The sequence below is a fragment of the Mirounga leonina genome, unplaced genomic scaffold, assembly GCF_011800145.1.
Source record: "Mirounga leonina isolate KUSES-001 unplaced genomic scaffold, KU_Mleo_1.0 Mir_53, whole genome shotgun sequence".
Taxonomy (NCBI): domain Eukaryota; kingdom Metazoa; phylum Chordata; class Mammalia; order Carnivora; family Phocidae; genus Mirounga; species Mirounga leonina.
The window spans coordinates 82,636,079-82,661,789 of NW_023270807.1; the positions used below are offsets into that span (position 1 = coordinate 82,636,079).

General features: G+C 40.0%; 1 protein-coding gene and 1 long non-coding RNA gene across 4 annotated transcripts in view; one reads left to right on the top strand and one right to left on the bottom strand.

Moving 5' to 3' along the window:
- The window catches only part of ARHGAP18 (Rho GTPase activating protein 18), a 123,985-nt gene extending 123,032 nt beyond the window's left edge, over positions 1-953 (bottom strand). For 2 of the 3 annotated variants that reach the window (XM_034990600.1, XM_034990598.1), the window contains exon 1: positions 743-952. In XM_034990600.1, coding sequence (XP_034846491.1) covers positions 743-855 — 113 coding nt within the window. In that variant the 5' untranslated portion in view covers positions 856-952. Of the gene's footprint in view, positions 1-742 lie in introns of all 3 variants that reach the window. The other variant, XM_034990597.1, reaches the window with a different exon arrangement.
- Positions 954-7,327: 6,374 nt separating this feature from the next.
- The window catches only part of LOC118000744, a 41,002-nt gene continuing 22,618 nt past the window's right edge, over positions 7,328-25,711 (top strand). Inside the window, exon 1 of the long non-coding RNA XR_004676546.1 lies at positions 7,328-7,367. This is a non-coding gene — a long non-coding RNA (uncharacterized LOC118000744). The remainder of the gene's footprint in view (positions 7,368-25,711) is intronic.

The following is a 25,711-nucleotide window of genomic DNA, read 5'->3' on the forward strand; positions in this document are numbered from 1 at the left end:
GTAAAAATGTACGGCTAGGAAGAAGGTCATTAAGGGAAAGAAGAAAAAAAAAAAAAAAAGCTCTTGAAAAATCAGAACAAAGTACATAGAGAAAAAAAGGTACTCTTTGTGCCTCAGTGGCCTATAGAACGCTTGCCCTCTCTGCCTATAAAGTGATTTAACATTAACCACATTTCACTCTGGCCCCAGCATACTACCTCCTGATAAAAAACTCCTTTTTGAAAGCTCTACCCCACGCCCACACATACACAAAGGAATGTGAAACACACTGCCACAGGCCAGTGTCTTGGGCTTTTTGCCTAAGAAGTTTGCTTTCAGCGAGGGGGCGTGGGCTGGGAACCCCACACTCTGACAACAGATTGTACAGTGAACAGCCTCCTTACTTGTTGGCACACTTCCCCAACTAGCAGTGCCTTGAGCCCATTCAAGAATTCCATCTCATAGGAAGTGTTTCCAACATAGTCATTTGATCTTTCAACATTTGCAAATGCACCTGCTAAGCAGCAAGCCTGACAGGCATATCCCCAGCTCCTTCCTCCTATTCATCTTCCCCAGCAATCATAGGCGCTATTTCAGGCTTGGACAGAGGAGACGCAAAGTGCACAAAACCCCTGCCTAACACTCGGGCGGCGGCAGGACGTTAGGTTCGACGGGCGATGCCGGTCCGTTCTCCCCGCGCCAACTTCCCTGTCACTTTTTTCCTGGAGCAGGTGAGAGGTTTTTGTTTCGCTCTCGGGCTTACCTTGCGGTGGCTTCCTCCCCTCCCTTGCCACGGTCCCCCCCCACGGCCCGGTCCTTGCCGCTGGGGTGGTAGGCAGTGAGGACAACTCCCTGGGAACTGGAGAGCCAGTTCATGGTGACAGAAGGGGCATAATTCCCGCGATCCTGACCCAGAGAAGGGGAACGAAGTTCCTCCGCGCAGCGCCGCTCATTAGCATTGGCCGCTCCTCCTCCGAGGCCGGTGACGCGCCCGCGAGGGGCGGGGCCTCGCCCGGGCAGGGCTGGCTGGCTGGCTGGCTCTCCAGCGAGAAGAGCTGTGACTCGGAGCATTGTTTCAATCCCGGGCAGTTCCAGTCCGAGCGGCTTTCGTTAAGGAAGCGTGGGGGGCGGGGGGTATTGAATTGCCCCCACCCCTGAAATATTCCGATTAAACTGCCGGGTTGCGGCCTCTGCTCATCGATGGAAGTACAAGCCGTCTTTGTCAGAAAACAATGAGTTACTACAGAGCTTTCCCCCCCACCCCTTCCCAATTCCTGTTTCCATCTGATAATTTCTGCTACTTCATGTAACATGAGTAAGGGCATTTCTTAACCCCTTCATGTTCAGTGTTAAAATTAACCAAAGCACAAACCAATGAACCTGGAGCAAAAGTGTGCAATACAGGTAAGAAGAAAAGCTTTACCTCTGTTTCTGGTTTAAAATGTCCTCATGGGGCGATTGTCTACCCTGGAATGTCATCTTTCACATAAAAAGCCAATGCCAAATTTACCTCTTGGTTTTGTCAATACACCCTTCAGTACTAGAAACATCTACCAATGCTCTGTTAAATGTTATTGCTGAGAATACCAGAAGTGCTTACCATTTGTTGAGCCCCTACCATATGCCAGGCCCTCTGTGACATGTGATTCACGTGTATTATCCCTTCCATTCATTTCAATTATTTCTCTCTCTCTCTCTCTCTCTCTCTCTCTCTCTCTCTCGCTCACACACACACCCCTACAAGATAGGCCTCATTATCACCTAAGAAAAATAAAGCTGAGGGGTCAGGGTAAGTAAGTTCTCTTGGCTAAGAGAATGCATTTGTTCTGTGCCAGAAGCTGCATTTGAACAGAACTCTAAATTCCTTTTTTTTTTTTTTTTAACAAGCATGCTGTTCTTTACCTTGTAGATTAGGAAACAAGCTCAAAAGTTATGAAACATACAAGAGATGTTTCTGTTCTTTCTCCCCCTCAAAAAAAAAGCCTACTCTCTTCTATATACCCCATAGTCTGAATTGGTCTGTTGTTGTTGATCTTGATGATCTATTAGTCAGTGTATCTAAAATTCCTCATAAGTTCTCAACTTCATTATTCCATAAACATTCTGTTTACACTTTTTTCATTACTTAAAATCATCATGAGAAATAAGTACTTTATTTGTACTTACACACTCTTAAAGTATTTTAAAAATGTTTTAAACCCTCTCTTCCCTGTCTACAGTGAATTCTCACTTACAGAAGTCTTCCAAAAAAAGGAAAAGAAAAAAGAGAGAGCATTTCTGCATCCCTCCCACTCTGTCTCCATTGCCTGAGTCCCTTCCGGGCCCTTATAGTTAAGTCTTAGTTCCAATATTACAACAGCCCTTTTAGCTCCTTCTTTGCCTTCTCTTCTAAATTATTTTGCACATGGGTCCCTGGGTGGCTCAGATGGTTAAGCGTCTGCCTTTGGCTCAGGTCATGATCCTAGGGTCCTGGGATCAAGTCCTGCATCGGGCTCCCTGCTCCTTGGGAGCCTGCTTCTCCCTCTGCCTCTCTCTCTCTGTCTCTGTCTCTGTCTCTCATGAATAAATAAATAAAATCTTTAAAAAAATAAAAAATAAATTATTTTGCACATTACAGTTGACCCTTGAACAACACGGGTTTGAACTGCAGAAGTCCACCTATAAGTGGATTCTTTTCAATAAATACAGTACAATAAATGTATTTCCTCTTCCTTATGATTTTTTTAGTCTTTTTAATTCAAGGTATAGTTGGCTCTTCCTTAGGATTTTAATTTTTTTTTAATTTTTTTTTTTTTTTTTTTTAGAAAGCAAGCGAGCAAGAGTGAGAGTGAGCAAGAGCATGGGTGAGGAGCAGAGAGAGAGAAGAAAAGAGACAATCTTAAGCAGGCTCCACACTCAGCACAGAGCCCAACACAGGGCTCGATCTCATGACCCTGAGATCACAGCCTGAGCTGAAACCAAGAGTCGGATGCTTAACCAACTGAGCCACCCAGGTGCCCTTCCTTATGATTTTCTTAATTTTATTTTCCCTGGCTTACTTTATTGTAAGAATATAGTACATAATACATAGAACATAAAATATGTGGTAATCAACTATGTTATTGACAAGGCTTCCAGTCAACAGCAGGCTGGTAGTAGTAAAGTTTTAGAGGAGTCAAAGTTATACGCACGTTTCTGACTGCAAAGGTGAGGGTGTGGATCAGTGCCCCTAACCGCCACCCACCCCCAGTTGTTCAAGGCTCAGCTGTATTATCACATCCAAGCACAGCCCTGATGGTGTCTGTCCTTGCTTAAAAACTTTCACTGGCTCCGCATGGCTAACAGAAAGAACCAGTTCCAAACTTTTTGAGTGGACCACTGAACATTCTTGCTACCTTACCCACACACACACACCTTCCCATCTCATCTGCCAGACACCATTCTGTCTGGTCCCACCATCATTCCTTTCTTTTCCTTCCACACCTAACTGAATCCTTCCACATAGTGGGCCTCTAATGAATGTTGACTGAATAAAAAACTAAATTTCATGTGTCCTTAAGAAGATTACTGGGGCACCTGGGTGGCTTAGTCGGTTGACTAGTTGAGCATCTGACTTTTGGTTTCAGCTCAGATCATGGTCTCAGGGTTGTGGGGTCAAGCCCCACATGGTGCACCACACTCAGCGGGGAGTCTGCTTGGAATTCTCTCTCTCTCTCTCTCTCACCCTCTCCCTCTGCCCCTCCCCTGATGCTCGCTTGCTCTCACTCTCTCAAATATTTTTTTAAAAAAAGATTACTAAATTTTTAGTCAAAATTGGTAATATTGGGGCACCTGGGTGCCTGAGTCAGTTAAGCATCCAACTCTGGATCTCAGCTCAGGTCTTGATCTCAGGGTCATAAGTTCAATTCCCGTGTTGGGTTCCACACTGAGGGTGGAGCCTAGTTAAAAAAATGGTAATATTAAACAGTTGATTGGTAATACTAAACAGTGTGAACCTACGATGAAATACTCAAGAGTTCAGGCAAAATGAAAACTACAGGAAGAGAGGTGAAAGTTTAGTCAGTTGGAATATATGAGTTTTATCTTTTTAAGGACCTTATGTATATAAAATAGAACATAAAATATAATATATGATAATGATTAATGCCCCTCACAGTCACCCTTCTTTTTTTATGCATCTGCTCTCAAATGTAAAAATAGAGGAATCACCACCTTCTACAATTATTGGTGGTAGGCCATACATTCTTTCAGAAATGCTTTTCTTCTCTGTTTTCCTTGCCCTTAATTCCCTGGATCTCCTTTTTACCTTCTTCCTTCATTTTTCTATTTTCCCTTCTTCCTTTGCTATATCATCAAGCTTCACATACCCACTGACAGTCATGAGCACTGCCATCTCTCACAAAACAATTCATGATAGAATCTTTGCCCAATTTTAACCAAAATGATGATTAAGTTGTATCTTTGCCTAATTACACTCTCTTCGCTTTTTAAATTACAAATAAATCACAATATGCACATTAACATATAACTATTTTGTAAGTTCAGAATAATATTTGGGTTCCTAATAACCGTGGCTTTTTAAATTTTTGTGAGGCAGAAAATGTGGCACAAGTTGATTTACATAGTTTAGTACATAAGATTGAATCCTATTAACTGCCAGGTACATGGAAGTCCTCTTGGCTCTTTTTTTCATCTCACTAAGCCCTGTCATTACTGGTCTGAGGATATTGCTTGTCACAGGCAGAGAGTGCTAGGATTGCGTGCGTGCACGCGTGCGCGCGCGCACACACACACACACACACACACACCATGCCATGGTGCACATTGTCTTTTTTTTTTTTTTTTTAAGATTTTATTTATTTATTTGACAGAGAGAGAGATAGTGAGAGCAGGAACACAAGCAGGGGGAATGGGAGAGGGAGAAGCAGGCTTCTTGCCGAGCAGGGAGCCCGATGCGGGGCTCGATCCCAGGACCCTGGGATCATGACCCGAGCTGAAGGCAGACGCTTAACAACTGAGCCACCCAGACACCCACCCTGCACACTGTCTTAAATACAGGCTCAAGTAGATAAAAAATGATTTTCAGAATTTTCTTATGACCATCACAGAAGCAAATCTCACTACCAATATGCTCCCTTGAAAATGTTGTTCTTATTTCACACCTTAAACCCTTCTAAGTTTTAACTAGAGTCTTCCCTTATGCCCCATCACCCTTCCCACTAGAAGCAGATTTTACGGAAAAGAAAAAAAAAAAAAAATACTATTTCACTCCCTTCCGCAATCACTTTAAACAAACCCTGAAAACCTAATGTCCTTGAAGATGTTAATATTCCAGGCTATTGATTGCATGCCAAACACTTTCCTGTTATGAAACATCTTACCAAGTAATTAATAACAGCAAGACAGTTTAAACATTCATTTCATTCATTCTCTTTAAATGGGACATCCTAGGGGCACCTGGGTGGCTCAGTCGTTAAGCATGTGTCTTCGGCTCAGGTCATGATCCCAGGGTCCTGGGATGAGCCCCGCATCGGGTTCCCTGATGCGTGGGAAGCCTGTTTCTCCCTCTCCCACTCCCCCTGCTTGTGTTCCTTCTCTCACTATGTCTCTGTCAAATAAATAAATAAAATCTTTTTAAAAAATTAAAATAAATAAATGGGACATACTAGATGGCATAGGGACGGAAAAAGCAGCTGTGATTTTTCTACCCAAATAGGTTGTTAAAAATAGGGTGGAGATAGTACTGTAGCCTCTGACAATTTGACAATCATGTTCAAAAATAATGAAAAAAAAATTATTATATTCAGTGCTTGTAATATCAAAGGGTTTACTAACTGTTTTTCATATTTTGATTTAGGAGCGTTTTTAGTAGTATGGAATTAAAGTTGAAATAGAATCAACATATTTACCAAATTTTTCTCAGTCAGTTTCTTTTGCTTTAAATGGAATTAACCAAGGAGAATGTGTACACTCGAACCTTGTCAGATTATTGAAAGCCTATAAACAGACACAGGCCATGTGAAAACTGACCTTTCAATTGGCAAAGCAAAACTCAATTTACACTAATATAATAAGAACTTGAATAAAGTAATCAACTGTGAAGTTAAAGTTTGACACAAGTGATAAAAACTGGATTTACACGGTAGCACGGACTAATTAAGAAAGTGTTCCAATCTTACCTGCCTGACGTTTTATCAAGCCTATGTGTGAATAGTTCTTGTGAGCTTGCAAGCAAACCAATTCTGTACTGGGGAACTGTTACTGAAAATCACTGCATATACAGAATCTAAACCTACTTCCTTGGAAATTGCATTCATTTTTACTAATTCTGCCTCTGGAACAATAAGGGGGAAAAACGCCTTATGCCTCTCTCCGGACAGCTTTAAAACTTTCTCTATTTTCAAAGTTACTTTCTTAACTGCTCCTCCAGGGAGAAAATACTAGCCATGCCTGGGATAATTTGTAACTGCTATTGCCAGAGGCTAATTTAGGCTTCTCTGTAAACATCTAGACAAGATCTCTCTCTCAGTTAAAGAGTTTATGACCAATAAATAATAATAGCTAATGTCTGAGTGCTTATTCTTTGCTAGACATGGCATACACAGTCTCATTTAATCGTCTCAAAAACTGAAAGATATATTATAATTATGCCCACTTTAGAGATAAGGAACGTGAGGTCACACGCTAGTGTGTCCCAGAACCAGGACATGTAAACCAGGGTGTATATAACCACTGAGCCTGAGCTCACTCTTCAACACTGTAAAGGTTACAGCCGTCCTGACTCTCTTTTGTTTATGAAAAAACCCACATGAATAATTAATGAAGTAAAAATAAGCTACAGCAAATCTAAACTGTTTAACCAAATAGAATAGTGATGTAAATGCAATGCTAACGGAAATTTACATTCAGGCAGGCACAAACAATAGTTTCTTTCTAGCACTCTGAAATTTCTTTTTTATGTCAAATTACTGGGGGAGCATGGCTTAGTACGCAAACTACTGGAGATCATCATTACTATACCATCTTACCTAAAATTATTTATTACTGATAGAAATGAAAGAAACGTACTCTGGTCATTATGATTATAAACATCTTTTTTTTTTTTTTTAATATTAGGCAAAGACAGATTTAGGTTTATAGACCTGAAGCTTACAGAATTTGTTAGATACAGGTTTGTGGAGGGAGAGCTGCAAGAACAGGACTCTAAGAACTTCATTTAGCTTCATAATAAATCTACCTCTTATCAAAACTAGCCTAACCTGGAAATTAGTCAAGAAAAGAAGGTGCGATGAACCTAACTTTTCCTTTGGTTTTTCTCTTCATTGCTGAATACAGTAAGACCCATGCTGCATACACTTGCAACTGAAAGTATGAAGTTGGGAAGACTGAAGTGTATTCTCTGGAGGGAGGTATGTTCTGGAAAGGTAGTATCTTGATTATGAATAAAGGCTCAGTTTGAAACATCTGGATTTGTATCAATACCCAGACTTGCCTTAATACAAGTAGATCATGAAGAACACTTATTTTTCTCATAATGTAAAAGAGGCCAGTGACTGGGGAAGACTTGATGAAGCTGAGTATCTGAGGAAAGGGCTCAGTTGATTTGTGGCTTGGAGAGAAATGAGGAAATAGAAGCATACTGGCGGAAAAAAATGGCAGTTATCCACTCCATAATGAAGGTGGGTCTTCTAATGTTTTAGTGTAACTACTCCAGGAACTACTCTATTTTCCTTGACCAAAATACTTGATAAAACTGCACAGAGATAAGTCACCAAAGAAGAATTTCTATTTTGTGAGCCCCTTGGGAAATTGCTAAGGCTAGAAAGGACTTCAAGAATGATGAAGCATAATTTTACTGGGGGGAAAAAAAAAACCCGGTACCCTACTTACAGATGGAGCATCTAAAATGTTCAGCAACACCCCCTGGGTTTTGCTTCTCCGGTGAAGAAATTAGATTCAAATGTCATGATAGAAATTAGATTCACATGTTGTTGCAAGTGAGTACCTAATGGCAAAAGCAACTACTCTAGAAGTATGCAGGTTCTCATCATGATAAGAGTTTGGGCCTTAAGCACTATCTTTTTAGAAAGGGGTGTGAAGCAATAATAGAAAAACATCAGTATGCTTTTGATTACATAGAGCTTCCCTAGTTTCTTAGTTGACATATGTCCAATTCTATTTTCTGGAGAAGTTTTAGTTTTAAGAGAAAAGAATAACCCTCAAAATAATTTCAAAGAGGTATTTAATCAGGGAGTTAGGCTTATTTAATGATAATTATAGCTGGCCAGTTGGATGAGTAAATCTTTTCATTTTTAAAGATGCAGAATAAGCAGAGTTGTTTTAGACAAACAGCCATCATGCTAGCAGAGATCAGAAATTGAAATATTAGACAAATTTTTGAATGCCATAAATGAATGCTGGTGTAGAGAGGATCTACTACTTCTCAGTTTTGCTACGTGCAAAAATCTCAGGAGAGCCCTTTTTCAAGTTTGCCTCTACTCGGATGAATGGGAGAGTAATAGTCCTTAACTTTCTAACATGAATTCAACTCAGGGCCTTAGAAGGTTCTAGATAGACCTGCCTTAACATAGGCTGGTGTCTAGCAAGTTATATGAATTCTAACTTTCTCTGCAACTACTACTACATACCTCTGGGAATCAGCATTTTCAGGAATTTCAAAATGAAATAAAAATAAATTATACATAAAAGAAAATATGCATATTACTTTCTGGAAAAACAGCTTTTCATTAAAATTATGTTGGGAAGAACTTACGTTGTTTCTTGTTTGACCATTTTGTTCCTTGGAAATAAACATTAATATTTTTTCAAATAAGTGAGTCACGGTTCCTGGTTTTAAAAAATATTATACCATATTCCCTCAATACTAAGACACAGACTTCAACATTTTTGAAATGAACCAGACTATTTCACATGGTGGCAACACTTTTATTTCCCAAAACTCTATTAACTTGACTTGTTTTACAATAAATGGAAATCCAGTATCATGAAAATATTCAATCTCTGCAAAATTTTTGTATAATATACTTATTTCATTGGGTATAATATATTTGCTTCATTGTTTACAGTGTACTTACTTCATTGGAAATTTCTCTGTGAAAGAATAAATTTCTAGTGAAAGCAGTAAATCATATCCAAAATTTTGAGAATAATTGTTTATACTGATATTTTTGAGCTAGTCCTTAAGTTTCAATACATTCTCAATATGCGTCCACAAAAAAATGGAGAACCATTTTCACCCCAATGCCCCATACCTCACTCTAATTGAGAATGATCTCCTTACATTAGATCCTAGCTCCAAACTGTGTTCCTGAAATATTTTCTGAGAGTTTCCAGGAGTTTGTTTGTCTTCATTCTATTTAATAATTTGGCTAGCTGGTTTGTTACCAAAGCTCAAAGAACATAGCTATACTCATGAGAACTGTGGTCTCCTGAAATTTTAAAACCCAAAATTATAGTGTTGATGTTGTCTAAAGGTTATCTATATCTCATCCAAATGACTTCTTTTATAGAAGCAGCTGCTCTAAGGAAAGAAAGGTTACACAAAAGCTGGTCAGGCAGATGGTAACAGAGCCAGGACTCAAAGATTTGAGGAAAACACCATATCCTGGCACTAGGATACTTCCTTGCAGTGCAAATTGCTCAAGTTCAGAGACTGCCTTAACACACAGTCACTGGCTCAAAGTGTCTATTGTAATAACTGATGTCTAGCTCTTATGAATCACTCCTAAATATGTCTCCATAATTTTTATCCTACCCCCCTCCAAAAAAAAAAAAAAAAACACAAACCCATAAGGTTCTTTACCATTCAATTTTAGTGAAAAAATTTGAATTTCACTACTTAGGGTAGAAAATATATTCTTTTCCATCAACCTATTTCCCACTATGTTTCATTTTTTAACTTTTCTTTAAAAATATGTAAGATACCTATTTTCCTTTCCCAATAATAAAATTATATGTTTAATATCAGATGTCACATTCCTACAGGTAAGGATAAGTAACAATGAACATAATCAAAGTTCTTTCAGTCATCGTTTTTCCACATCAAATAACCACAAACACTGTAGACTAGAAATATTTGCAAGGAACAGCTTTTATCATAAATTGGCATGAGAGAGAAGAAAAGCAGGAAGAGAAGTGCTTCAGTGTGACAAAGTTAGATTATTCTTTCAGAGTTTCCACACACACAGTCTATCACATTGCCTCTTCCTCTTAAACGAAATTAGTTTTTAAAAATGTTTCCAGAAGATGAATATAACTTCCCGAGTTTTTGAGTTTAAATCACAGTCTGATGTTCTGGAACTTTATACCACTATAAATTATCAAGGATTCAAATCAAGGCAGTAGGTCCACATTTTCAGTCACGAAAATGAGACATATATCAGCATATTCCTTACTGTGAGTCTGCCCCTGCGAAAAGTAATACTTGTCTTTGCTGCAAAGATCATCAAAATAAAGCTGTGGTGAACAAATGAATAAATCACTTAGAGAAAACAAAGTGAAATGGGTAGAACCCTCTAGGAATTGATTTCTTTCGGGAGAGACTGCCTTCACAGCACCGCCTGCAGTCTGAGCATTCACATATTGAGGGATATAGAGAGCAGCTGTCTAGGGTTGCCATCAAACACAACAAAAATTCTTGCAAAGATTTCAGTCCAGAGCAAACATTCTATCACCTTGATGTGATCTACAGGCACAAAAGGAGCCCTCCGGAGATGCCTTGAATGTCCCAAGGGCACATACCATGGCCTGCTGGGTCCTTTGAAGGACACTAGTAGGCCTGCCTCTAAAAGAGCAAAATTCTCCAAAAGCCTATGGTGTCACCACTGAAGTGCCCTGTGGGGTTACACTGCATGGCCACTGGCTCATTTCAAACAGATAACCTGAGGGGGTACAGGTGAGTCAGATATAACCCAACCTCAGGAGGTTATTTTTAGTTAGGATGGACAAATATGTATGTATTCATAATAAGAAGCATTACATAATAATGTAAACACACACACACAAATGCTAAGGGAACAGTTAGAACAACTAAAAGGAGGTATAGAACTCCAAGATCTATTAAGATTTCAAGAAAGGGGGTGCAACTAAAGTAATGTGTTTGTGTGATTTTTTCCCCCAAGCTTTCTCTATTAAACATTCATTATTTTACAGTTAGAGAAATTGCTAGTAAGTAGACATCAAGCAATAACCACCCATTAGGTCTGGAATCAGGCCGGGTAGAGCAGGACTTTCCACGGGAAGGGAGAACAAAAGCATCTAAGGCACAGATTCTAGCTGACTGCTTACGCCAAGTCAAGGCGTGTTCACAACCCAAGTGCTATGAGGAATGCAAATCAGGGAAGGGGAGACAGGAGAGGGAGAACTAACCTAAAAATATATATATAAATCCGTGCCAGATGTTTAAGGACTTCTAGTGCCTTGCAAGTATTTAGTCTATATTCCACAAACAGCAAGGAATAATCAGACTACTGAGCAAGATAGTAACATAATCAGCTCTACTAGGAGAAAGAACACTCCGGTGGCTGTAAATAGCATGGAAGGCAGGGAGAAGATGAAGAGAGATCTGTGCTCATACCCTACCAGTGAGAAGGTACTGTCATACTCCTATAGAATTACAGCGGCAGCAGCCCTGTGTGTTCTTCATCTACACTCACAGCCCATGCTACACGCAGCAGGGACAATGCACACAGACCCTGGACAATAGAATCTTTAAGAACCTGGTAGACGTGTGGAGGTGGGAACAGAGAAGGGAGGAGTCCAAAGTTACCCACCATCTCTAACTGCGGATGAATGAAGAGGTCTAACAAATGGTTAAAAACAACTAGGAGCACCTGGGTGGCTGGGGGTTGAGCCTCTGACTCTTGATTTGGCGCAGGTCATGATCTCAGGGTCATGGGAGAGACCAGCACCAGGCTCTGCATTCAGCCTGGAGTTGGCTTGTTCCTCTCCCTTCCCACGCTTGTGCTCATGCCCACACACTCTCTCTCTTAAAAAAAAAAAAAATAGAATCTAAAACAAATACAATAAAACAAGACAACTAAAGGACAGGCTCTGATGTGTTCCCACAATAGGAAAGCCTCAAGCAACATTTGGCCATGAAGCGCCTGGAGATAGATAGGTTAAGAAAAAATGATGGAAACTTGGTTTCCATACTTAAAGTCTGTGATCCCTAGCCAGCCCTCCCCAAGAGAACTAGTAGCCTCAAGAGTTTCTTCCTGTGCCTGCCTCCTTATTGAATGTAGCATTTACCCATTTCTTAGGGGTGCTGAACTCCCACCCTGGGAGTCCACTTAGAACCCTTAAGCTTCAAAACTGTTTCAGACAATAAATATTTTTGATCAGGGTAAAAGATTTAAAAGGAAAGGAAGAAGAAAAATGAGAAAGGTGAATTTACTGAGCACCCATCAAGTTTCAGACACTGGCTCAACTCTTTAAATTAGCTTCACCCTCTCAATCCCCTGTTTTCCATACAAGGACCCCAAGCTTTTGAGATGCATCAGTGCACTGCCCACCACCAGCCAGCCAGCCAGGCCTGGAACAGTCTGGAAGCAGACCAGGCTCATTCAGAAACCCAACTGCAATTTCAAACTACAGGCACCTACTCATCTCTTCAATTACATTTGATATTTTATTCCTGAACTAAGACTATCTGCTTGTTATTTGATCCATTTGCAACCTAATTAAAAATGTGATTGCCAAATAGGAAAGAGAAATGCTGAGGCAAAGAAAAGAAAATCCTGTAATTGAAAATTTTCAGGCAAAACTGAGAAAGTATAAAAGCAATTTCCACAGCTCCTCTGTGATTCCAGCCTGGATTAGGCCTGGAGGTCTAATATCCACTGTCTGTTTGGTCTATCACAGTACAGAAATGATAACTTGCTTTTGGTTTTGCACCAAGCCCTGAGGTTTTAGGATTGATCTTTAATTTCGATGCATCATTTCATTCTAGCCAAACAAAAGAATAGTATGAATTGATTTATGGATCACAGTATTTTTCAACATTTGCTTTATACCATCTTGAACCAATTTTCTGTGAACAATGAGACGAGGAAAACATCTGCTCCCAAAAATGCTAGGCCAGGTGATATAATATCCTTTTCCCTCTTCCTTTTCCTCTTCTTTAAATAGAAGCCCATCCTTGTTTACAGGATAAGGGCAAGAGGTAAATTCCTTTCCAAAAAAGGATGTAGTTGTGGGACATTGTTATTAAGGTATTGTGTAAAATTGTTACACGCGCTGCCTCCAGAAATGTATCAACAAAAACGTAACTAATCTCTCACCTACATCAATAGTTACCTGTGAGAAGCCTAATAGAGCTAGGAAAATAATGGAAAATCAAAGGCTCCAGGGAGGTCTTTCTCTTAACTCACTCATGCGCTAAACCTGTTTCTAAACCTGTAAAATGGAAATTACATATTCTTACCTGATAGAGCTGTCCTAAGGTACAAATAGGCTGATGGAAAAGGTAGAGAGAAAAAAGAAAAGGCATTCAATGAAATTTCTTCATTGAATGTCTTTAGTGCAAAACCCTAATATGAATGCTTTATTCCCATCATACAAACGAGAACACTGCAACCTAAGGATTAATGTCAGGGCAAGCTCTTTGCTCAGATTAAAAAAAAAAAAAAAAAGGCAGAGCCAGGGTTCACAATAAAATTCCTCTGATATAAAAGCCATGCTTTTCGCATTATCCTATCTTTGTATAAAGCAGCATATGCATTATGAAGGTGATATATATATATACATATATATATAATAGTTTATCATATCTAAGAAACTTACCCCTTTTTGACTTACCATAGTTTGCAAACCACTGGTTAAAACAAATGCTACTAACAATATTATAATTTTAATTACTATAATATTATAAACACCACCAACTATAAGTTGCATCCCAATTTCAGAGATGTTTAAATGTTAATGAAAGAAATATACATCTTAGAATCAATGAAATACAGAAATAGAATAATCAAGTAGAACCAATTTTTTAATTTTACCAAAAGGTCACAAATTTGGTTCTTTAAAGATCTATCAGGTATTTCAAGTTTTTAATAAATGATTCTGATACAGTCATTTAGTCATTAATCTATACATTTATTTAACTACTATGTGCTTAGCACTGTCTCAACCCTCAAAAACATATTACCAAAAAATAACAATCAAGTTGCTAAACATGTTATCAGAAAATAGCAATGTTACTTAAAATAGCAATCAAGTAAGTGCTCAGGGTATGGGAGTAGAAGATTGCAAAGGCAGGCAGGAACACAAAGCGTGGGAGTAGTCAGCTCTTTCAGGGATAAAACAAGTCCTCAGTCTCTTTATGGAGAACACAAAGGCTAATTTACTTGCAAGTAGTTACCTTCTCATCTCTCTGAAAATAGCTGGCTTCAGGTGCAAAGTTCCCATCTTTAATATGAAAACTTTCTCTTTGGATTTATTTGGTCATCTGTTTATCTTTCTTCATCTTTAAAAAGGCTCATGGCCTTCCAGAGTGACACAGAAGTCCTTGCAATGGGGCATGGTTTAATTGGAACCTGCCCAGGCCTGGATTCTACCAGACTTCACATGTCCCCACTTATACCCATTACATTCCCTGGCTTGGTTGTTGGGCTCCTGGAAAGACTCTGGGACTGTCCTTTGGCTGACTTCTATTTCAGCATTTTTGCTGAGCCAATCCTACTGGATGAGATTCTGGGTTCTCTAGGAGTGCACATGAGCCTCCCAGGGAAGTCCTAGAAACCATCTGATGTGCCCTGGGATCACTTGGCAAGGACATGGCTTACTTCCTTTCAGATTTCTGGTTCACGCCAAAGAGTGAGCTTACTGTAGCCTGGAAGATTTCAGGTATAAACATTCATTTTTCAACACCAAAGCCACTTACCTGCCCCATTAATTGATACTGTAAACTTTAAATTTATTAATAAAAGAGGAAAATCCCTAAATACCTGTTGGTAGTTGTAAAATTCCCTCTTAATCCTCCACTTCCTGGATTAATGTGAGGGTCACTAGATTGGACCTAGACTATCACTCATGTCATAAATATTGTCAGTTCATTTGTTTATTGTTCTACGAGGATGTATTCCTTGGCCACTCATCAGTTTATTCATTCAGCAAATACTTTTGGTCTGCATCTACTAGTGCCAGGCACTGTAATTGTTGATGGTAATAAACCAAAGAATGAGATAACGAACTTGCAAAAAACTAATGGGCCCAAATTCTTAGATCCCCCAACTGAAAAAAAAATGCATTTATTAAATGCCAATTATATGCTACTCTGTGCTATTTCATTTGTACGATCTCAAATAGCCTCATTTCTTTGCTTCTCTTTGACAAATGAGAAAACAGAAAGATTAGTCAGAAAGATTAAGCAATTTATGAGAGGGAGAACTAGTGGGGTTCACATCTGAACCCAGGTCTCTTGACTTCAAATCAATCATACAGTCTTTTTACTAAGGCATGTTGCTCACGGCATCTGGCTAAAGGAATATTTGAGTGTTGTTAGAAGTTTCCATCTCAAGCAGATTTGCGTTTTGTTGGTTTGAGCATTGCTGCGTCATTAATGGAAACTGAGAGCACAAATTACTAGCAGCTGAGCATGGTACTAGAGCTATAGTACTCTGAACACTATGATGTCTTTCAGCTCTCATATTTTCATTTGACAAAAGAAATACCATGGATCCATATTTTATTTTATTTTTTTATTTTATTTTTTTTAAAGATTTTATTTATTTATTTGACAGAGCCACAGCGAGAGAGGGAACACAATCAGGGGGAGTGGGAGAGAGAGAAGCAGGCTTCCCGCTGAGCAGGGAGCCCGATGCGGGGCTCGATCCCAGGACCCTGGGACCATGACCTGAGCCGAAGGCAGACGCTCAACGACTGAGCCACCCAGGCGCCCCATGGATCCATATTTTAATCACACAAGTGCTCTACACGTTCTCTCTGTAATGAGCTTGTCTTATCCTTTCCAGGGAAAGGGATGTTAATATTTCTCAGACTTTGTATACGTGGAAAGTTATATTGTAGTCCTTGGAACCTCGTAACAATGAATCCTGGTTCATAACAAAGGATTGTTCCAAAGGTGACTTACTCTGACACAGAGAATAGTTGGTTCCAATAACTAAACCCCCTTGGATTAGAGTCAGCTCTGTAGCAAAGCACTGGCTACCACTTACTTTCCTTTTCTCTCTGTACCCTGTCCCGCTCTGAGAGGGATTGGAGACTGTTCTTACAGACAGTTTAGTTTAATGTGTACTATCAGACATATACATAGCCTAGCATTTTAAAAAGCAAAAGCCTTTATTTCTCACAGGGAAGAACTAGGTATTAACTTAGATCTCCTTTGGACAGTCGACAGAAAGGCTGAATTACTGAAGTAGGACCAGCACTGCAGTATATGGTAATTTCATCTAGAACATGCTCCCAAAAAGACGTCTGGCCCTCTAGCCTGCCACACACCCTATACAGTTAGAGATTCTCGAGGTACTCTCGACATATAGTACTCTCAAAACTTGGACACAGTCACTCATTAGTATTTACTGGCTGGATATGCTATGTACCCCGGTTAAAGCGACTGGACTGGCCAAAAACACTAGTAAAAGCCTCAAGAGTCCGGCTTCCCCACAGATGGGGTGGTGGCAGCCATGTGAATGCTGAGAATGGCATACTAGCGACATGCTAGAGATTTCAGTCCCTGCTAGAACAGTTTCTTGGCTGATAAGATAAATGCTGGAAGTCTGTAGTAAGAATAAGCTCTTCTATTGAATCAGTCATTGTTAATACAACCCTATATCACCTGTGATGCCATGCCAACTATGCATTGTGGAATGGGAAGGGGGAAAAAAATCATCATTTCGCTGTATCCTTTTACCTTCCCTTTCCTAAAGAAACCCGAATCACTATCACACCAGAATTGACTAATTTGTCAATAGTCTCAACCGGTCTTTATCTTACTGAGCTTCAGGATATGTGATAAAAATGCAGGGAGAGAACAAAGTCTGTAATTCCTCACAGCACAGCATTAAACCACCACCAGCATCACTAATCAACAACTGTAATTAAGCCTAATTAGAAATTACAAGTATCTAATTTTAGAAGACCTTTGCTTTATAAATCCTAGACATTAGAGACGTTATTAACTTAGCTACTTGAAATGATTCCAGGGCCAGAAACCCTTCGTGCATTCTTGCCTCATGTTATCTGGCCTAGAACCAGTCCTGTAATCAGCATCCTTTGCTTGGGCTTCCAGGGGTCAGAGGCAGCGACCATTTGGTATGAGTGGAGCATCTCTGAGAATCTAACTGTATGCTACCACCCAGATCTCTCGTCCTCTTACACCTGAAACATCCCTTTGGGTTTTAGATTTTCTTTCTCTCTCTTTTTTTAAGATTTTATTTATTTATTTGTCAGAGAGAGAACACAAGCAGGGGGATCGGCAGGCAGAGGGAGAAGCAGGCTCCTCACTGAGCAGGGAGCCTCAATCCCAGGACCCTGGAATCATGAACTGAGCCGAAAGCAGCCACTTAACCAACTGAGCCACCCAGGCGCCCCATTTTAGATTATGTTTTACTTGATCCTGATCCCCTGAGGTCCTGCTGTGATTTTTGATATGAATAGTCCCAGGAAATGTGGTAAATCCAAGCCCTATCAGTTTAACAAAGACCTGACTAAGGGAGGACCCTGACATGGGAAAAGTGTCAGAAAAGGAGGAAACACACCTGCTGCCGACTATACACAAATATGTGGCCGAGTACGAGTACGTAAGCCCTTTGCTCCCAGCTTTGAACCACTACTGCTTATATTTTGTTGGGTTTGAATATTTCCAACTAGAATTGAGACAACCAAAGTAGTATGAAGTATGGGATAAGAGAGGAAGGAGGAAGCCATTGCAGGCATTCAGGATAGGACAGCCCAATGATGTTCTGCTGAGTTTCGGATTCACATGGCACACGGGGACCTCTGTTCCCCTTCCGGCCCCAACCTGATAGGTCTGTGGTTTAACAGCGCATGAATTTCCCTGACAGTGTGAGGGACCACACTCCCACACTGGCAGGTTAGGCAGAAGCGATGGTGCCTTATCAACTGATTCAAGGCACAGTGTCCCCAAATCGCTGACCTCTAGAGCTACTGTATGGCCAAGCGTGACAAGCAACGGGCAAAACTGGGGGTTGGGGGGTGGAAGGGGTTTGCCCCTCTGGCCTCCTACTCCTTGAAAGGCCTTTCTAGGAAAATGCAGATTATTAAAGGGAGCTGTAGGGTAGAAAACTTAGCAAAATGAGTTCTGCTAACTCTTCTTTCCAGAACATGGGTGGTGATGGTGCTATTAGCCATTCCTGACAATCACAGGATGCTGAACAAGATGCATATATCAAGTACAATGGCTAGATGGTTTTGCTGTTGAGAGAAAAGTGACATAGCGGGGACTTGCTTTGAAAAAAAAAAACCCACTAGTATCAGAGGTTCATCTTACTATGTAGGGTTAACTTTTCTCAAAGCATAGCAGCACGTATCATGTGACTGTGTTTTGATCAGGACATCTCTTGTAAATGCAGCTATCATAGCACCTGCCATTCCCACTAGGCAGCCCACAGTCCCTAGAAAAGGGGTAGCCAATCCTCAACAGCCATGTTCTCTACCATCCACCTCCAGCCAGAGCGAATGCTTAATCCAAGGGTATGAGTGTTAAAAAGAACAGTGGCTTTGGGGGATCTGGTATAATGAAGGGGTTAGTTAGATAACATAGGCCCCCAGATCCCTCCCACCTTTAGTGATTCTGTGATAATACTAATCCTCTAAAGAGCACCATTTGTTATGTTTGCTTACTGTGCCAGGCACCACACTAAGTGCTCTTCACAGATCGCCTACTTTATTTCTTACAACAGTACATGATATTGTCCCCAATTCATGGATTAAAAAAAAAACCCTAAGACTCAAAGACAGAGCTACAAAGGGTTCTGTCTTTCGTATACCTTTTAAAGTCTTTTTAGTTAAAAAGTGTACTTGTTTAAAAATCACACACAAATTCACAGAGGGCGAACCAAACAAAATCACATACAACCAGACTGAAAAGAAAATGAAATAGTATTTTTATAAGCACTCTATTTTATCAACTGATAGCTTCACTTTTTACTCTGCTTTTTAAACTGCCAAGTCAAGTGAGTGGATTATTTTAAACACAATGTTGCATAAATCTCGAGGATTCCTGTGACAAACTTCTAACAAGATGTACAGCTGTGATACTCTGGTATTGAAATCAAAAGCAGCCTTAAGGAAACTAATCTGTACCTGGGGCTTAATGTTAAAAATGCCTTGGCCAGTGGTGACTCCACTTCAGAGCGAAATGTTTTTCATCCACCTGTCATTTCCATCATGCATTAATATGAAAAGGCAATATTTTTACCAGTTATTATAATGAGATGAACTTTTAGCTTTAATTTGGTTGCCACCTGCTGGCTAAAAGACAAAATCTTCCCTCTACAACAAAACCAGCTTGGTAACTGAGGATAAATGTACACAAAGGAATTCTCTATCATCCTCAACACAAGTCTGGGTGACATCAGGTTATTTTCTAAAGGGATACTAATATTTAGGGTGTCCACGGTGCGCGAGACACTAGAGATAAATTATTACATTTAATCAGCCCCCAACCATGTGGCTGATCTAAGTTATCAATGCCACTCTTTTAAAGAAAGCAATGGACTTTGGATTGCACAACCAAGAGCAGTAATGAATTCAAAACCAGGTCTCACTCAGACATCAGCTTTTCTTCATCAACCCATGATCTTTCCATTATGCTGTGATTGTCCTCTACAGTGGTATGTCCAAGTAATCCCATACTATAAAGAAAATTCTGAGGAGTTGAGGCTTAGAAACAGAGCTACAACTCACTGCCTAGAGTTACAAAACCTTCATGCTATTTTACAAGTTGAGAAGAGACAAGCCAGATAAACCTTTTGTAAATTTGGTGGTGATCAAAGTAAGGGAGAATGACTGTGCTGTGAGAGCCATCAATAAAAGCAATTTTAGGGAATCAGAAAAAATAATGGATTTTATTTTTTTTTAAAGTTATTTTAAAGTAATCTCTACCCCCAATGTGGAGCTTGAACTCACAACCCAGAGATCAAGAGTCACATGCTCTACCAACTGAGCCAGCTAGGTGCCCCCAAAATAATGAATTAGAAGTTATAATTTCAAATATTCAATCCTTCAGAAAAAAAAAAAAAAAAAAAAAAAAAAAAAAAAACCATTGAAAAAAGGAGGGTGGATATTTTTCATTCACCCATTTAGGAAACAGTCACCTGCACATCCATCTCCTCAGGACCATCTGTACTGGGTGCCAATAGAACACATACGCAGACTAGCTCCCAGCCTCAAGGAGCTCATGATCCAGTTGGCCAAACACCAATATAAAGAGAGCTTCTATACTCTAAGCCCCTTTCTCGGGCCCCTTTTTCATCTACCATCTCATTCCTCTCCGAGAGGCACTAGGCACTAACTTTGAAAACAGCAATGGCTAGTGTCTGAGTGCTGGTTCTAGGCACTGCTCTAACTCCACATATGTTAGCCAACTTAATCTTTATATAGTGGTATGTGATAACTGGTATCTTTAAACTCTCTTTTACTGATGCAAGGGGACAACTGGCCTAAAATCATACAGATCTCTTAAGTAACAGAACAGTGTTCAAACCCAGGCACTTTGCTCCATGGTTTATAAAGATGAGGCTCTGCAGCCTCTAAGAGAAGTAGGATTGTCCTGGTTTCAAGAATAGGAACGTAAAATTCAGGTGACTTATCAGATGTTATACAGGTAAGCAGTCAGAAGTGGATCTTGCTCTCCAACCATCAGTCCAGTTCTCGACTACTACCACCATGTTCTCCTGAAAAAAGGAATAAGGATACAGCAAACATGGAGAAGATTCATCCACATCACCTAGGGTAGTTCAAGGTCAGGTTTTGGGAACAGAACCTGTAGCGGTGATGACTATGGAGTGGGTCTATTCCAAGTGAGGCTGCTTGGAGGCCATGAGTGACTTCCCACTAGGCTGTGAACTCCTTCTTTATCATGGAAGCCCAAAAGGGCCTGACCCAAAGTAACATCCTGTAGGGAGAAATGATTAACTAGACATCTCAGATATACCTTATGCTTTGAGGAAGCACACGAACTCCCATTGACATGGTTTATCAAGTTAGAATGATTACCAACTTTGGGGGCAAATTTAAAAGGCAGCTTTACATTCTGAAGTCAATTGGAAAAATATGAGAATTACAATTTACTCCAAACATCACTCCAGAAGTAACGCTTACACAAAATCATTATTCTTGGATGAAATTTTACTTAGAAGTTTTGGAAGGAATAACATTATTTAATAACCATTTCTCACATTCATCTAATACTGCTATTATTGGAAAATACTGTTATAACTAGTATTTACCACCAACCAAAATACGGACACTGAAAGCAGTGTGTATAATGAGATACACAATCTGGAAAGTAACCTGTACCGAATTAGAAAGACGAAGTCATAGCTGATGGTCACTGACAAGTAGACCTAAAGGAATTTGATAAATGTTTTTTTTTTTTTTTCTTTTTAAGTAGGCTCCATGCCCAACATGGGGCTTGAACTCATGACCTTGAGATCAAGAGTCACATGCTCTCCTAAGTCAGCCAGGCACCCCTCTTCTTTGATTCTTTTTATTCAATTTCTCAGGGCATTAATACTTATATGGCTCCATGTTTTCTTCCACCCCCTGCCCCTCCGCCACACACAACACCATAGAATGATGTGTTTGTTTTCCTTTATGAGGGCTGTGGGAGGTGGGAAAAGAAAAATGCAAGTGGAGAAAAGAACAATGTACTCTGGTAAATGTAGGCGATTCCATAGAGAATTTTACAAGTGAGTTATAATTTTCATTGTTCTAAAAATCTTTATAATCATTGCCAATAGCTTGAAGATAGATACATCATGCTCTGTCCCTGAGCTAAATAAACTGTATTTGTTTTAAGCACTAATGCCACATTTCAAGAAAAATGTGTACCTAGAGATGATGATGGGGATGGTATAAAAATCTCAAAATGTATGAGAAAAAGGAAGTAGGGATGCTAGTCCTCAAAAGGAAAAAAATATTCAGAAATAATAATAGCAAACATTTTTTTTACTGAGTGTGTATTATAGACTGGGAATTGTGCTAAATAGTTTACATGCATTATCTCATTTCTTACAACTACCATACTAGATATTATTTTACAAAGAAGCTGAGGATTAGAAATATTCACCCAAGATCACAAGCTGACAAATGGGGAAGGTAAAACTTCTCTATAGGTCTGCCTTATATTAAAATCTAATACCTAGGGGTGCCTGGGTGGCTCAGATTGTTAAGCATCTGCCTTCAGCTCAGGTCATGATCCCAGGATCCTGGGATCGAGCCCCGCGTCTGGCTCCTGGCTCGGTGGGGAGCCTGCTTCTCCCTCGCCCTCTGCCTCTCCCCTGCTCATGCTCTCTCTCTCTCTCTCTCTCTGTATCTCTCTGTCTCAAATGAATAAATGAAATCTTAGAAAAAAAAAAAAACTAGGGGCGCCTGGGTGGCTCAGTCGTTAGGCGTCTGCCTTCAGCTCAGGTCTTGATCCCGGGATCCTGGGATCGAGCCCCGCATCAGGCTCTCTGCTCTGCGGGGAGCCTGCTTCTCCCTCTCCCACTCCCCCTGCTTGTGTTCCCTCTTTCGCTGTGTTTCTCTCTGTCAAATAAATAAAATCTTAAAAATAAAAAAAAAATAAAAAATAAAAAAAACTAATATCTAGTTCGATTTGCTATGGTGACTACAATTAAAGGGACGATACCCAGCCTCTCTTGTAGGGGATGTGGTTCTGCTACCACTGATGCCATCATCTGGGAAATAAGACTTTAGGTAAATGATCACCTCAATACATGACTGTTGTATCATCTACAAGAGTTGGGATGATTGCTAAAGTCTCCTGTAGCATAAATTCTCGTAACTCCAAATATTGGAAAATATATTGAACAGAGAATGAATTTTATGTTAGTCTAAATGGCAGAACTAGAATGAATGGGATGACTCAGTGACTATCTAGACTATCTGGGTGTTTCTGGTACTACTTAAGAATAAAATGGAGAATCTCAAAATAAGAGAATATATAAATGAAAATACAGATCTTAAACTTATTCAATGTTGAATACATCCATACCTTAGGAGTACAGTATTTTGATTTCTTTCCTAACAATGGTATAGTAGAACCAAAAGTAGACCTGGAATCCAAATATTATAAAATTCTAAAATTATATTCTGTGTAACTTTTGACTATTATTTTTTTTCACTCTATTCAAGGCAGTGTCTTTTTTAAATTTTTTTTATTTTTTTTTTAGATTTTATTTGAGAGAGAGAATGAGAGAGAGAGAGAGAGAGCGCACATGAGAGGGGGTAGGGTCAGAGGGAGAAGCAGACTCCCCGCTGAGCAGGGAGCCCGATGCGGGACTTGATCCCGGGACTCCAGGATCATGACCTGAGCCGAAGGCAGTCGCCCAACCAACTGAGCCACCCAGGCGCCCGGCAGTGTCTTTTTTTTTAAAGATTTTATTTTTAAGTAATCTTTATACCCAACATGGGGCTTGAACTCACAACTCCAACATCAACAGTTGCACACTCCACGGACTGAGCCAGCCAGGTGCCCCAAGGCAGTGTCTTTCTTTTCTTTTCTTTTTTTTAAATTTATTTATTCTTAGAGAGAGAGAGAGAAAGAGAGAGAGGGGAGGGGCAAAGAGGGAGGAGAGGGAGAATCTCAAGCCGACTCCCTGCTGGACGTGGAGTCCTATGTGGACTTGATCTCACAACCCCGAGATCGTGATTTGAGCCAAAACCAAGAGTTGGATATTAAACTGACTGAGCTACCCAGGAACCAACCTCCCAAGGCAGTGTCTTTCAAAAAACCTACACAAATTCTGAATCTCCTAAATACTAAAATATTTCCATGATTTCAAATAGTTTAGATATATAACTTGATACTGAGAATGAAAAATGTTTTAAAACATCCATAATCAACAAGAAAACTTCATGTTGAGTATTTATTGGAACAATCCATTATCAAAAGTTTTTAGGTGACAAATTTATTTTCCTATCAAACTAAGGTTATGGTTGAAAAAAAACTAAGAGACTGATAGAAAATCCATGTTATATAGCCATTCTACTCTAAAAATGATCACTTCTATGGAGATGACTTGCAATCTTGATTTCTATTCTCAATCTCTTCATTTTAATATGCCAGTCTTGCATTCTGCTACCTGCTGGATATCTCTTATTGGGCATCCCTTCAATATCTGAACTTTATATATGCCCATGTTGTTGGTCTATGGAGAGTACAGACAAATGCCTCCAAATAATTTTCAGTAGGCTCCACACCCAAGGCAGGACTTGAATGCAGGGACCCTGAGATCAAGAGTCTCAAGCCTTACAGACTGAGCCAGACAGGGGCTCCTCCCCCAAAGAACTTTTATTTATTTATTTTTTTAAAGATTTTATTTATTTATTTGAGACAGAGAGAATGAGAGAGAGAGAGAGCACATGAGAGGGGGGAGGGTCAGAGGCAGAAGCAGGCTCCCTGCCGAGCAGGGAGCCTGATGCGGGACTCGATCCCGGGACTCCAGGATCATGACCTGAGCCGAAGGAGTTGCTTAACCAACTGAGCCACCCAGGCGCCCCCCAAAGAACTTTTAAAAATGACTGCAATGAGAGGCACCTAGGTGGCGCAGTCAGTTAAGTGTCAGACTCTTGATTTTGGCTCAGGTCATGATCTCAGGGTTGTGAGATTGAGCCTCGTGTAGGACTCCACACAGCACAGAGTCTGCTTGAGATTCTGTCTCCCCTTCCCTCTACCCCTCCCACTCATGCTTTCTCTCTCTCTCTCTCTCTCAAATGAATAAATAAATCTTAAAAAAAAAAAAAAAAGTGACTGCAATGAGCAGCCCTGGGTCTACTGATGCAAAGTAATCTGAAAGACCAATCGACTCTCAGGATAGCAGGACCATGCCAAGTTTATAATCTTATCGAGTGAACATATTTAAACAAAGATCAAAGGGGTGAGGGAGGAGAGACTTGGGCCAAGCAGGTAGAGCAGACAGATGCTTGGAAATGGCAATAAATTGCAGGAAATGGCAATACCTATCCAAATGACATCCAGGAGGCCAACCGCCTTACCAACTGGATGTGGAAGCTAGGTAGACCTTGTCATTGAGAGAAACCTCTCAAGTCTAATGCATCTAACACCTCTTGTTTTTACTGACAAAATCTTTTTTTGATGGCATGGCTTCACATGTTGGTCTGCCTAGAAGATACTCTGCTTATCAAATTCTTAAGAACTTCCCATATCTATGTCACTACTGATCCCCAATAACATGTCAGTAACATGGTTTCTAACTGACTTGACTTACAGAGTATGAATTGGCCATGTCTAAATATTCCATCCTTGTGATGAAGCAAATATACATGAAGAAAAATATACAAACAAATATATATCTTTGCAACTTGTTGCATTGATATGTTACAATGCGAACACTCAAGTAACCACTACCCCAGTTGAGAAATAGGACACAGCCAGCCCCCAGAAACCTTGTGCTCCTTCCTTCCATGCCCTTTCTTTCCTTCACTACCCCCTACTATCTGAACTTACATGATAATGAATTCTGTGCCCCCCCCTTTTTTTTTGGAGAATTGCCACCTAAGCATA